General features: G+C 51.5%; 1 protein-coding gene across 1 annotated transcript; it reads left to right on the top strand.

The window, feature by feature from the left end:
* The first annotated feature begins 5,266 nt into the window (after positions 1–5,266).
* On the top strand, positions 5,267–7,308 carry Sox3 (SRY-box transcription factor 3). The gene is given in 2 exon segments (XM_036174830.1): positions 5,267–5,405; positions 5,407–7,308. Coding segments are annotated over 2 exon segments (1,329 nt in total). The 5' UTR covers positions 5,267–5,297; the 3' UTR covers positions 6,628–7,308.
* Positions 7,309–13,171: the final 5,863 nt, after the last annotated feature.

Here is a 13,171-nt window from a genome sequence, read left to right as displayed (position 1 = left end):
GGGTCCGGGGCGTACCACCTCCAATCAGGTCAGATCTTTGTGAAGGACCTTCCTCTTCCCACGGAGCCGTTTACTCCGTGGATCTGCTAGGAGTTTGGGAAGAGCAGTAAGTGAACTTTCAGTTGCTCCGTCTCAAGTCCTCTCCCAGACCGCTTCCACTTTGCAATGCAAAAAAGGGCAAGGCCTCGCTGTTCCACACTAGGCACACAACTTAGTGTAGGACAAAAGTTTAAAGTAACCAAAAGCAATGCCAGGCCAAGAAGAAAGAGAAAATAGAAATTCTGTACTCTCCATTATAGAAAATGAAAAAGTTCAGTGAAAAGAGAGAAGGAAAACATGAGAAGGGGTAAAGGAACAGCTGGATGTTGCCTTGTGATTTATTTTCGCTGGAAAGCCACCCAGACCCTCACAAAGCTAACAGGCATCGCCCGCGGTAGGAGAGGATGAACCTACATAGACGCACTGGGGATGTCTAGTCTACATCGGTTTTTCCAGGCGAGGGTAGTCAGAACTAGTGGACTCATGCCCACCCCCACCGCCGCGAAATTGTAAATCTGCAGATAACGATTTTAAGATCACTTCCCTGCTCCCACATTCTTACTCATCAGCTCGTTTCTGCTTAAGTGGGAGTCCTGCCTTTGCAAACCCAAAGGAAGTGGACCCCCTGCCTGACAAGCACAGTGGGAGGGGCAGGCCCAGCCGCCCGGGAGCCAATTTTCAGCGAGTTGCTCCATAGGGGTGTGTGAGTTTGGAGATCTGACCAGCAGAGCACCTGGAGTTGTGGGAATGGGTGGGGGTGAGGGGGAGATAAACAGGGCAAAGAAGGTGGCTCTGGCAGCCCTCTGAAGTGGGACCCAGTTCCTGGGCAGTGCCTTCCTCCCTCTAGGGAGAAGGTATTCTGTACTAGTTGTGAGGTCAACAAGAGGACAACTGAAGGCAAAATCTGTCAAATTCCTCAGAGTTGCTGCGTACCTAGGGAAAAGAGAATGTGTGATTAATAATACCTTAACACCCGTGTTGGTAAGAGTCATGTTTACAACTGAGAGCTCCAAGGTGTGTGCGGACCCAAGGGGCTCCAGTATCTCTATCAAGTGTCACTCAATTAAGTAAATGAATTGCATTTAGAAACTTGCTTCAAAAAGTGCCCACCCACCCCCCCCAAAAAAAACTATGGCCAAAATGCAGTAGAATACAGAATACAATTTGTCACCTCCAGAACAATGCCACCTGTGCTTCAAGGGTCCCAGAAATGTTTCTTTAGAGAGAGAGCATCAACCAACCTAGGATCTTCAGATCCTTCCTTAACCTTAAAGACAGGGAAGCTGCACCCCCACCCCCACAATGCTCTGTATGTAGTGTGTGGGAGAGGGAGGGTCCCACATAATGCTCCAGGGACTGGAAAGTGATGTCTCTTCCACCAGTTAGAGTGACCTTTTCGACTTTAAAAAAACGAAAAAATAAATAAATAAATAAATAAAACCCACCAACAACCAAGAACAAAAAAACAAAGGATGGTTCTAAAGTAGACCCAAGCTTCTTGATCAAGGCTCTGCCTCTGTAGCCTGAATACAGTCTTGGATGTACCACTGTAAATAATCCAGAGATGTTCTCAAAGACAAGGGAGACAGGATTGACTTTAGAAATGTAAGGCTTTTGTCTGCAAGAAAAGGTTTCCAAGATAAATTGTTTTCATTTCCTCAAACTGGTACTTGGCCCTGGGCATCTACACACTTGAAAATGTTAGACTACTATAGACCAGCTACCTTAGATGGCACTAACTCTCAGACCTGAAGTAGCCTGAACAAACTTCAAATTTTGCCACCCTCTCCATATGCCAGTAAGCTCCTACACAGATCTAACCATCGCTATCCAGAATGGCCAAAACATCCCTTCCAAAAGGATGTGTGCTAATCAGGCCAGCGCCCCTGAAACATTTCTCCCATGACTCCTTAGTGAAGAGTCAACACAGGACAGCCCTTCCCCTGCTCTCTCTACCAGCAGCTAGCTCTAAAGCACAACGCCAAAAGTTCTCTTTACAGATAAGAGGTCCTCGGAACATCCGACTCCTCCAGTGCAGAGATGGGAGGAAAGGAAGCGGGAGAGGCTAGGCCTGCCCGAATCCAGATCACCGGTGTTTTACAAATAGCTCACCAAGGATAGGGCCTGCTCTGCCTCAAGTCAAGCCAGCTGCTTGTCTTTCCTGGGGTGGGGGGTGGGGGTGGGGGACCTGGAAGACCCTGAGGGAGAGAAGAGCCTCCTCTGGGTGAAGTTTCCAACTGAAGCCAACAAACGGCGCTCTTGTCCCACCATGGGTCCTGGGATCCCCTGGCTGGACCCCAATCTGAGGGAGCCTTAACGCTCCTGGGAGCCTTGGGGGATGGGGTGGAGGGGCTTGGCCCAGTTCCTAGTCTGGGCTCTTCGTGTTGCCCACCGAATCCCGGAGGCCCCTAAGGCTAAGAGTGCTGCTGAGCGCGCTCTTTTTCCTGTGTTTTGCTTGTTGTTGTTAACAGAGTATATCTGTTGAAGACTCTGCAGTTGCACACCTTGCCATCCGGAAAGCCTCTGCCGGAACTGGAGCCACTAGGTAAGTTATGATACCTGCTCAGACACTTCTGCCGACCCTCAATAAAAGTAACTTGACTGGTGTCTTAGTCTTCATCACCGGGAGGGCTTCCGCCACCCCGCCCCCAATCTCCCCAGGCCCACAAAAGTGACTTGACCTGTCTGTTGAAACAGTAATTTGTAATAAGAAAGTTTTCTTCGACGGGTTTTGAAGGGAATTTGGTGCGGCATTTATGTCATGCTGTGTAGCCCAGCCCAGGGCCACCAGACGGAGGTCGGTTTAATCCCAACCACCTCAGAGAACCCGAGAGAGTGAGAGAGAGGCGCCTGATCCTACCAAGAGACCTCCGTAAATCTGGCAGGGTAGAATGTGAAAACGAGCTCACTTAAACCAGGACAAGGTGTGATCAAACGACAAACAGCTAACCTGCTTCTGGGAGGAACAGGGGACCAGCCCCACATCCTCTGCCTTGGGAAATATGCAGCTCAGGCGCTGTCACCACAACGGCTTACTTGGGTCCTAAAACTTGGAAAGAATCCTGACATCTGTCAGGCTACTGGACGCCAGGCTGCGCGTCGGTTGGGTAGTTTCCTAAACCGCTCTTCACTTAGCAACAGCCTCCGGGGCCCAGAAAAACCTAGAGAGGGCGTCAAGAGTTTGGTGGAAGGGCAGGGGCCAGTGCTTTTTAGGGGACCTTGGCTGTGCCTAAGAAAATCTGAGTCTGTCAGCCAATTTACCAAGAAAACAAGCGCAAGTGGGGTTTGCTGAATCATTCTGGTTTTTGAGACTTGTTTTCCAGCACAGCTGTGCGCGTGCGCAGGCACACACACACACACACACACACACACACACACACACACACACAAACATATATCCCCACACAGAATCTTTCCAGAGACTTAAACCCCTACATCCTCCTAATTGACTGATATCCTTGACAGGAAACTACTCAGACCAGGCAGAATGCAAATTTAAAAAGGAAGGACTCAGGACCACAAACTTCCTGGAGGTGATACCAGCTGGAAAGCGAGATTCTGGTGCTAGCGGTCCGTCTGACCACCAAAGGGCTGAACTGGTCTGAGTCCTGCAAACGTTGGCGGCTTTTTAAATAGTGCAAGAGAGAAAGAGAGACAAGCCAGGGGTGCAGGCATCCAAAATCACCTCATTTTGCATTATCGCTGAAAAACTAGAAGCCTGGAATCACCCCCTCCCCGCGAATATATATTTAAGTCTTAAGCTTTCCTTTGGAGTCCCCACCTTTCTACCAAGCTAAAGGAAGAGGCGGGAATCCAATACTGTGCTGACACCTTATTTCGATTTCTGCCACATCTGCCCAGATGGCTCCCCATTCCCTCCCTCAGGCGGCTCCGAGAGTTTCGAACGCCATGCCACTTGCTTGAGTTGGCAGCAGAGAATGTCCAGGTTCCCTCTCCCGGCAGCTGGGGTTTCTCTAGCCGTTAGTCCTTGGCAGATAACCTGACAAAGTGCCTGAAGGTCCAGCTCTGTTTTTCGGGGCTTCGGTCAGAAAGGCTGTAAAACAAGAAAGAAGCGAAGTCTGTTAGTGTAGCCTGCTAGAGGGGGAGGCGGCGCGATTGCGCGCCGAGAGCGGCTCACAGCGGTCGCGGCAGGTGCGCGGTCAGAGGAGGGGGCCCGGCGGTCCAGCCGGAGCAAGGCCTCGGCTCAGCTCCGGCCACCGCACCCCCACCACCACCACCACCCCCCACCACCACCCCCCAAAAAAAAACTTTTCTTTTACTCCGGGAGGCTCGGTGTTGCCATGAAAACGGATTTTCCAAGGGGCCCGACCCTCCCCCTCAGGAGCATCGGACTGGAAAACCCGAAATGGCCAGACAGCAGAGACAAAAAGGGGCCTCTAAGCGGGGGCCCGGAGCGAGAAAGTGGAGGCCCGTTCGCCCTTTCTGTCCCACACACGCTCCCCACGCCTCCGCGTGTGAGCGCCTCCCCCAGGGCCCAGGCGGAGGGCCACTCACCACTGGAACTTGCAAAACCCCCGGAGAGCCTCACTGCCAGGTGCGCTAGCAGTCTCCCGCCCCAGCCCCTGACCCTCCCTCTGTCGTGGACGCACTGGCCCTCGGGGTGGAGGGTTCAGGCAGCCAGCAACCAATTAATTCCAAGGAGGGCTCTTAGAGGCTCAGCCTAGCGCACCTCCGTTACGTATTGACTGTCCCAAGCACGCCTGGGCTGCTGGCCGTCCCCAGGGTCTTCAGCGCTGGCAACCGCAACGGTTGCAGGTCCTCGGTGCAGACAGCGGGGAGATTTTCAGGCTGGCTCCGGGATGGGACGCTGCCCAGCCTTGTCAAGGCTGCAAAGTTGTTTTCTAAACCCCGCGGGCGCTCCTCTGCCCCTCCCCCCCCAGTTCTATTCGCGCGCCCTCTTCCCCTCCTCCCTCACCTCCTCGGGTTTCCTTCTTTCAAACTTTTTGAGACCCTAATTGGTGGTCTCGGTCTCGGAGCGGGTCTCAGGGACTCCCGCCTCCTGAATCACTCTCATCACGTCACTCGACCCAAGAAGGCGAACTAAAGGGCTCCCCGAACTTTTTTTTTTTTTCCTCCAAGCTGGGCCATAGGGGGCTTGGTGTTGATTGGCCAGGGCTCATCACGGCGAGCCTGTCAATCACGGGGCCCACGGGTGGGGAGGGGCGGGCTGAGCCCCAACCCTCCCGGATTGAGCAGGTATATAAGGAGGCCGGGCAGACTTCCTGGGCAGGCTGCTAATGCGACCGGCTCGAGAGAACGCATCAGGTGAGAGAAGCCCGCGCGTTCCCGCCGACTTCGCGCGGAGCACTTCCGCAAGCCTGCCCTTCCCGCTCGACCCGCCGGCCCCCCCGGCCCCCAAGCGCCACTCCGACGGAGTCCCCTGGCCTTTTCACCGTGGCCGCTCCAGCCTCTGGAGCGCCTTCTCCTCCCGCCACGCTGGCGCACCTTCTTCCCGCCCCGGCAATGTACAGCCTGCTGGAGACTGAACTCAAGAACCCTGTAGGGCCGCCCACCCCGGCAGCGGGCACCGGCGGCCCCGCAGCTCCAGGCGGTGCGGGCAAGAGTAGCGCGAACCCAGCCAGCGGCGCGAACGCAGGCAGCGGTGGCGCGAACGGCGGTGGCGGGGGCAGCGACCAGGACCGCGTCAAGCGGCCCATGAACGCTTTCATGGTATGGTCCCGCGGGCAGCGGCGCAAGATGGCCCTGGAGAACCCCAAGATGCACAACTCCGAAATCAGCAAGCGCTTGGGCGCCGACTGGAAACTGCTGACCGACGCTGAGAAACGACCATTCATCGACGAGGCCAAGCGACTGCGTGCAGTGCACATGAAGGAGTACCCGGACTACAAGTACCGGCCGCGCCGCAAGACCAAGACGCTGCTTAAGAAGGACAAGTACTCCCTGCCCGGCGGCCTCCTGCCCCCGGGCGCCGCCGCCGCCGCGGCCGCCGCCGCCGCCGCCGCTGCCGCCAGCAGCCCAGTGGGCGTGGGCCAGCGCCTGGACACGTACACGCACGTGAACGGCTGGGCCAACGGCGCGTACTCGCTGGTGCAGGAGCAGCTAGGCTACGCGCAGCCCCCTAGCATGAGCAGCCCGCCGCCGCCGCCCGCGCTACCCCAGATGCACCGCTACGACATGGCTGGCCTGCAGTACAGCCCCATGATGCCACCCGGCGCCCAGAGCTACATGAACGCCGCCGCCGCCGCGGCCGCCGCCTCGGGCTATGGGGGCATGGCGCCCTCAGCCGCGGCCGCTGCGGCCGCCGCCTACGGGCAACAGCCAGCCACCGCCGCCGCTGCGGCCGCTGCCGCCGCCGCCATGAGCCTGGGCCCCATGGGCTCGGTGGTGAAGTCGGAGCCCAGCTCTCCGCCACCCGCCATCGCTTCGCACTCGCAGCGCGCGTGCCTTGGCGACCTGCGCGACATGATCAGCATGTACCTGCCACCTGGCGGGGATGCCGCTGACGCCGCCTCTCCGCTCCCGGGCGGCCGGCTGCATGGCGTGCACCAGCACTACCAGGGCGCCGGGACTGCAGTCAATGGAACGGTGCCGCTGACCCACATCTGAGCTCCTGCCTGCGCTCCTAGCTCTTCGCCCCCACCCTGCCCCACACCCCCACGTTGGGACGCCTTGTTGTTTAGCTCTGCTTGCCTGGGACTGTTGCCTTGTACCGAAGAGGAGGAGAACCGAAAGTTTTGCTGTAGCTGTCGGGTTTTGTACAAAAGCAAGAAGTCAGGAGCGGCGGAAATGGGACTTTCTAGAGCCGCCGGCTTCTGACCGCTGCCCCCTCCCCCTTTGTAGGCTGGGAAACGCTGTGATGTTTGCGAAGAAAATGCAGCCCCTTTCTCCTCTTCCCGGGTTCCTAGGTTCTTATGTTGCATTTGAAAATGTTGTCTTGTTAGTTTGCTATTAATCGAAGAGTGAGTGAAGTTGACCCAAGAACTGCAATGCCTCCACCCCCAACCCCCGTCGTATTGCTTCTGTTTTCCTGGTTTTTTTGGAGGGGGGGGGGGCTGTGACAGCTAAAGCCAATGTTAATTTATAGCCAGGTGTGCGTGTGTTTCCCGCCTCGCCGCCCCTGGCCGCGGAACAGCTTCTGTCCAGTGCGCATTTAGGCTGTTGAGTTTGTGATTTCTTGCAGTGATCTGTTTGCTATTTCGTCTTGCTAATGTGTTCTTTCGTTTGGGTGGTGGGGAGGGGGTTATTTTGTTCCAGGTTTTTTTCAAGATTTTACTCTTAATTCCTAAATAAGAGATCAATAAATTTTATAACCAACATGCTGGAGTCCTGATAATTTTGTGGGCCCGAAATTTTAAGTGCAGGTTGGGAGGGAGACCAACACTTAGTTTTATAATTGAGTTTGCAGACCTGGGACTGAGTAGGGCTCGAGTGGGGTAAACATGACCTGAAATGATTTCTTTTAAAGTACTGGAGATCCAAGCTACAACAGCTCCCCTCCCGATACTCTCAAATGAGAACAGTCTAAAGTGGAGGGAAAGGTTTGCCTTTTGGGAGCGCCTAACCAGGAGCCGGTCCTGCTACCTGAGCTGCACCCCCGCGTGCAGCCGTGCACTTGTTGATTGCAGCGGTGAGCATTCAGGGATTGATTGTCTACTTCCGCAGCCACGCGGGGCGGGAGACAAGACACCTGCGGCCAGGAAAACTTCCCCAAAGCGGGCCACTTCTGTGCTCTGGGGCGGGAAGATAACTTGAGCTGAGTTTGAAGTATTTACAAAACGAAAGCCCTTGAGAAATCTCAGTGATCGATTTTAAAATAAATGGTTACAGGCGTCCCCATCAGGAAATAAATACTTCCATCGTGGAAGCTGAAGTGGAGGTGTGAATATTCAACGCTGGGAGATTTTGTTTTAAAAGTTACGCTGTAGATGTGTAAGAGTTCCAGAACTTCTCCCAAGGCTTGCTTTTTAACTTGTCAAAGCAGTTTGTTTATTTCCTAGAAAGGCTCCCCCTCATCTTGAGCCCAGGACTTGTTTTTTATCCCCTTTCCCTGTACTTTCCTCCAACCCATAACCATTGACCATTCCATTGTCCTCCCCCAAGGGTCCTTCCTTTCGCATGGAGCCCCAGCGTATCTGTTTGGGGCCTAGGAAGAAAACAAATAGAACCCGTGTTTTTTTACCCTCTCCTCAGCTGTTTGAGGTGATTTCCTTAATCCCTTTAATCCTGTTACCTCGCTATCCCAGAATAACTAAACTCGGCTTTTCCAATAAGCTTGGCCTGGTGCACTGTTTTTATCCTCATCCACTCCTGACCACAGGTTTCTTTGCTTGCGGTCTGTTGGGACCCTAGGCGACAGAGTCCTCTGTAAATTGGTCCGAATTCCACGTTTCCAGCCGGCTTCCTTTGTGTGGACTAGCCATTCACCTGCGGGTCTGGGCGGGCCTCAGGGGGAGGGGCGGGGGTTTCTGAGGCTTCGGGGGTCGTGCCCGCTTTTTACACACCACTGCAGATCCTGGAGACTAAAGCCACCCCGCCTCTCCAAGAAAGGTCGGGTCTCCCTGGGAAGGCAGCACCAACCCTCCTCCGAAATCCTCCCCAACCCCCGCACCCCATCCCCCACTGTCCAGCATGGGGTAGGAGAGGGGCAGCGTTGATTTACAGATGCAGTCCCATCTCCCTCCTCGCAGGGCTCTTCCTGGGCCTGCTGTGTTCAGGCTGGGCCTCTTACCTCCAGACCTCAATCCCCTCTTGACCGGTGGGAGCTTCCACCCTGTACTGCAGTGACTGGCTCAAAGCCACAAGCTGCTTGGTGGGCGAGCCTCCCCCACTTCCAAAGTCCCAGTGGGAAACCTGTCAGACCTACCACCCTATTCCAATCTTTCAGTCTTTGGCCTTAAAGAAAATATCTGCCTACGGTTACTCAAGATTTTGGTCTGAAATGACTCCAGGAAAGGGTGGGGTACAAACAAGCAATGCCCCCCACTGAGGGGGCGGTGGCAGAGGGGGAATAAACTCTGACATCGCTTCTTTGGGAGAGCTTATTGTGCGGCTGCCTTCTTAGAAGTGCCAGGGTCACCCTTTCAGCGTGTCGCTCATACTGCTCACTCTCTCTAAGTATCCATGGCTTCGTGCTCCACTTTGTCTGATTTCCAAATTGCCTTTAAGAAGAGAAAAGATTTCATCAATCAGCACATTTGGAGGATTTAAATACAGATGAAAGATAATGTTTTTAAACTTCAGCAATAGGGAAGAGAACTAGAATGAACTAGAATGAAGCTTCCATTCTCCAGCCCAGAATTTTCACACCAGAAACTGTTCTCCCCTACACTAGTCTACCAGGGCGACTGTTCCTTGATCTGTTTTTATAGAGCTGAGGTTCTGATACGGCTCAATTTAAAAAGAGGGCTCTGCTGCTGCTAAAATAAAACAGCAACAAACTCACATCTGCCAAGACTCCAATCCCTCCTGCTTTCTCTGGCTGGGTTTGTCACCAAAAGGAGAAACGACAGAGCTCAAGGTTGGTTGCCTAGCTGGTTCCAAACACAGCCCAGTGCAAGCAGCTTCTGAGAGCCTGGGGAAGGATTCTCCTTACTACGCCTGTCTGCCCCCAAAGGAAGCTAGAATCCAAGGAACTCACAGCCAGCCCCAGCTGCTTCTACAGCCCGAACTCCAGTGAGCTGCCTGGAGGAGAGGGAATTCCTGACGCGGTGATACTTAGGCACTGCCTGGGCAATGGTAAGAACCAGGGAGGCAGGGAGGAACCACGCGCAACCGAAGCCTTCTAGTGTCCCTGCTAGGACAACGGCTACTTTCGTTGGAAGTTATTCTTCTAGAGATTTGCTGTCCTGTCCTGTGACTATATCATTTCCCTTATTACTTCCCCACCTGGAAGGCCACAGCGGTGGGGCTAGGTGGTCAAAGTGTCTGTCTGTCCTAGCTGCTCTTACACTGCTTCTATGTTATAACCACCTTAAGTGTCCAGGAAGGGGGGGGGGGGTAAATAAAATATGATTAAAAAAATAGCTGCTGTATAGTTATCAAAATCACTTATGGAGTGGCTTTAATAATACCGAGTGAAGAGAACAAGATGCCAGAACTCTTATTTAGCATGTATGACCTTGACTATAAAAAAAGTAAGTATATATGACAGGAAAGATACAAAAAGTCCAGGGTAGTATTATGAATACTGGCGAGTCTTCCTTAGACTTTCCATTTTTTCTCTAATATGATTGCATTTCTTTTATCACCAGGAAAAGCAGTTTTAAAATATATGCCTTCCTCACAGTGAATACTGAACTGCACCTCTTTGTGAAAGAACGTTCAAGCCTTTCCTTCAGCTGTTTTGAGGGGTAGGAGGGGGGCAGAGAGCCCCAGGAGTAGTAATCCCCTAGCTTTCCACCCAGCTGAGGCTGCAGTTAACCGAGGCAGGAGGAACACAGCAGAGGAACCCCCTGCCAAGTCCCCTGGAAGAAAGCTGGAGCAGAAGCACATTAGTGAGTGGCTCATCATTCTTCAGACTCACTCACTGGAGAAAAAGACCTCCTTTGGAGACATGCCTAACAGCCTTGGATTGTAAGGAGCAGGGGCCACTGAGGTACCCCAAGATCCATGATCACAGGTGCTCCAGCAGCTTTGGCTGCCCTCTTGGGAGGAGGGGCAGAGAGCAAGCCCAGGAATGGGATCATAGCTAGGGGGATAAGAGACTAGGTGAGCAGCAGGTGGCAATGAAATGGAATATGTTGGGTCTTTTCTTCCTGTTGCCGTCTTCATCCATCCCACCTCCTCACTGCATGACCTGTTCTCTGGTCTTCCATTCTGCCCCCTAGCATATGCACTTAAATCCTATTATGGCATTTCCTTTCTCAAATAACTTTCTGGTGGCTTCCAGTGGAGAACTTTTAGGGGAGAAAAGGCCTAACTACTCCATAGTTTTGCATGATCTAGTTCCTTTCCATCTTTCTGAGATTCACTCCTTCTATTTCTACTGTTCCCTTCCTCCCAGCAGGCAACATTCCTTTGAGAAATCCTTGTCGAATAAATAAATTGTGATTCCTAGTGTTGTCATAAAAAAATCTGAAATCTAGTAACTTGTAAATACTTGTTAGATGCATCACATATTTTATATTTCGCCTTGATCTGATTTCCTTTATTCCTCCATATCAAACACAGATTACCTTACAATTAATAATACCTACTACCAAAAATGTATGTTCTTCCCACCTCGGGGCTTTTGAGCTTCCTGTTTTCCTTTTGCTTGAAATATTCTTTCTCAAGCTCTACCCTCAGACTCTCCAGCATTCTTCAGCAAAAAAAAAAAAGAAAGAAAGAAAGAAAGAAAGAAAGAAAGAAAGAAAGAAAGAAAGAAAGAAAAACCTCAGTTCAAGTATCACCTCTTCTGGGAAGCCTTCCATGATGTCCACATCTTAAATATGCACCAGTTTCTTGTTAGGAGCTCTCCCAGTATTCACTGCCTCTACTAAGCACTGTGTGTGTGATCATTGTACATTTGTGTGATTCTGTCTGATGTCTCCCTCCTACTGTGTAAATTCCATGATGGCAAAGACTGTGTCTAGTTTACATTGCAGGCTTTAAAGAATATACATGAAGTGTTTACTGAATATTTAAGAAATGACAGTTCTGTGGGCTTGAAGTCACAGTATCAATGTAAGTCACAGTATCAGTGTAAGGTGTAAGGTGTTCAATGTGATGGGTGTACTGGTGTATACCTGTAGTCCCTGTATGTGTGAGGCAGTGGCAAGAGGATCAGGAGTTGGAGGCCAGCCTGGTCTACAAAGCTAGTCCAAGGACAGTCAGGGCTACACAGAGAAACCCTGTCTCGAAACAAAAACAAAAACAAAGCCAAAACTAACAAACAACAAAAAAATGGGAAGGAAGAAGACAAGTGTGGGGGTGTGTGGGGGGGGAGAAATCAGGACTGAACTTACACCTTAGGCTCTATCTCTCTCCACCTGTGAGCTATTGAGGACATCACTTCCCGTATACTTCAGTTTCTACAGGTGTCAAGTGGGGATAACAATTCTGGTTGGTGAAGAGTCAAGGGAGCAAAGCTTCCAGAGCTGACAATACCAGGTACACAGCCATTATGCATTGTAAGTTGACTGTTACTGCATTTCTCAGTAATGTTTGCTGACACTTGTGAAGGAACTGGCCAGACCTGTACATATAGTTTGCTTGTTTGTTTGTGACAGGGTTTCTCTGTGGAGCTCTGGCTGTCCTGGAACTTGCTCTGTAGATCAGGCTGGCCTTCAACTCACAGAAATTCACCTGCCTCTGCCTCACGAGAACTGGGATGAAAGGCATGTACCACCAGTCAGAGCCCATACTTTTAAGGTCAGTAGTGAAGCTTCTCGTGTTGAGGCCTGTAATTGGGACGGGAAGATTAAAAAATAAAACTTCACACTAAATGAGGAGGGGGAGATTTCTACATGGCACCAAAAGCATAAATCAAGGCTGGCAAGATGGCTCAGTGGGTAAAGGTGCTTGCCACCAAGCCTAATGACCTGAGCTCAGTCCCAAAGAGTCACATGGTGGAAGGAGAGAACTGACTCCAAAAGGTCCTCTGACCTCCACACGTGCATGCATGCACCCCACCACACATGTATGCAAAATAAATATTTTAGAGCGGACACATTAGACTTTATCAGAATAAAAAATAGGGTGTTTTATTTGTTTGTTTTGTTTGTTTGTTTCAGAGGGAAGCATCAAGAAAGTACAAAGGAACGGAAGAAAGTATGTGCAGGTGAGAAATCTGGTCAGGGGTTTACTTAGATCAGGCAAAGACTCCTAAAATTCAACAACACCAAGACAACTACTTTTAAACAGGCAAAGGATTGCTTTTAGGCTTTTTTTTTTTTCAAAAGAGAATATACAAATGGACACAGACACACACCATTAGTTACCATTTCACATGCGCTACAATGGTTATAAATATAGTTCAAAAACCGACAATACATGTGTTGCTGAGGATGAGGAGAAATTGTAATCCTTATAAAGTACTGATGAAAGTGGAAAAAAAAAAACAGTCTGGCAGTTCCTCCAGGGGTTAACCAAACTTCACATAGCTGTCAGTAATTCCACACCTAGGAAAAGTCAGGGAAAGGAAACACATATGTCCATATAGGGTGTGTAT

The sequence above is a fragment of the Onychomys torridus genome, chromosome X (assembly GCF_903995425.1).
Source record: "Onychomys torridus chromosome X, mOncTor1.1, whole genome shotgun sequence".
NCBI lineage: Eukaryota > Metazoa > Chordata > Mammalia > Rodentia > Cricetidae > Onychomys > Onychomys torridus.
Note: the sequence above shows the minus strand (reverse complement) of the source record. Positions and strands in the feature narration are given on the sequence as shown.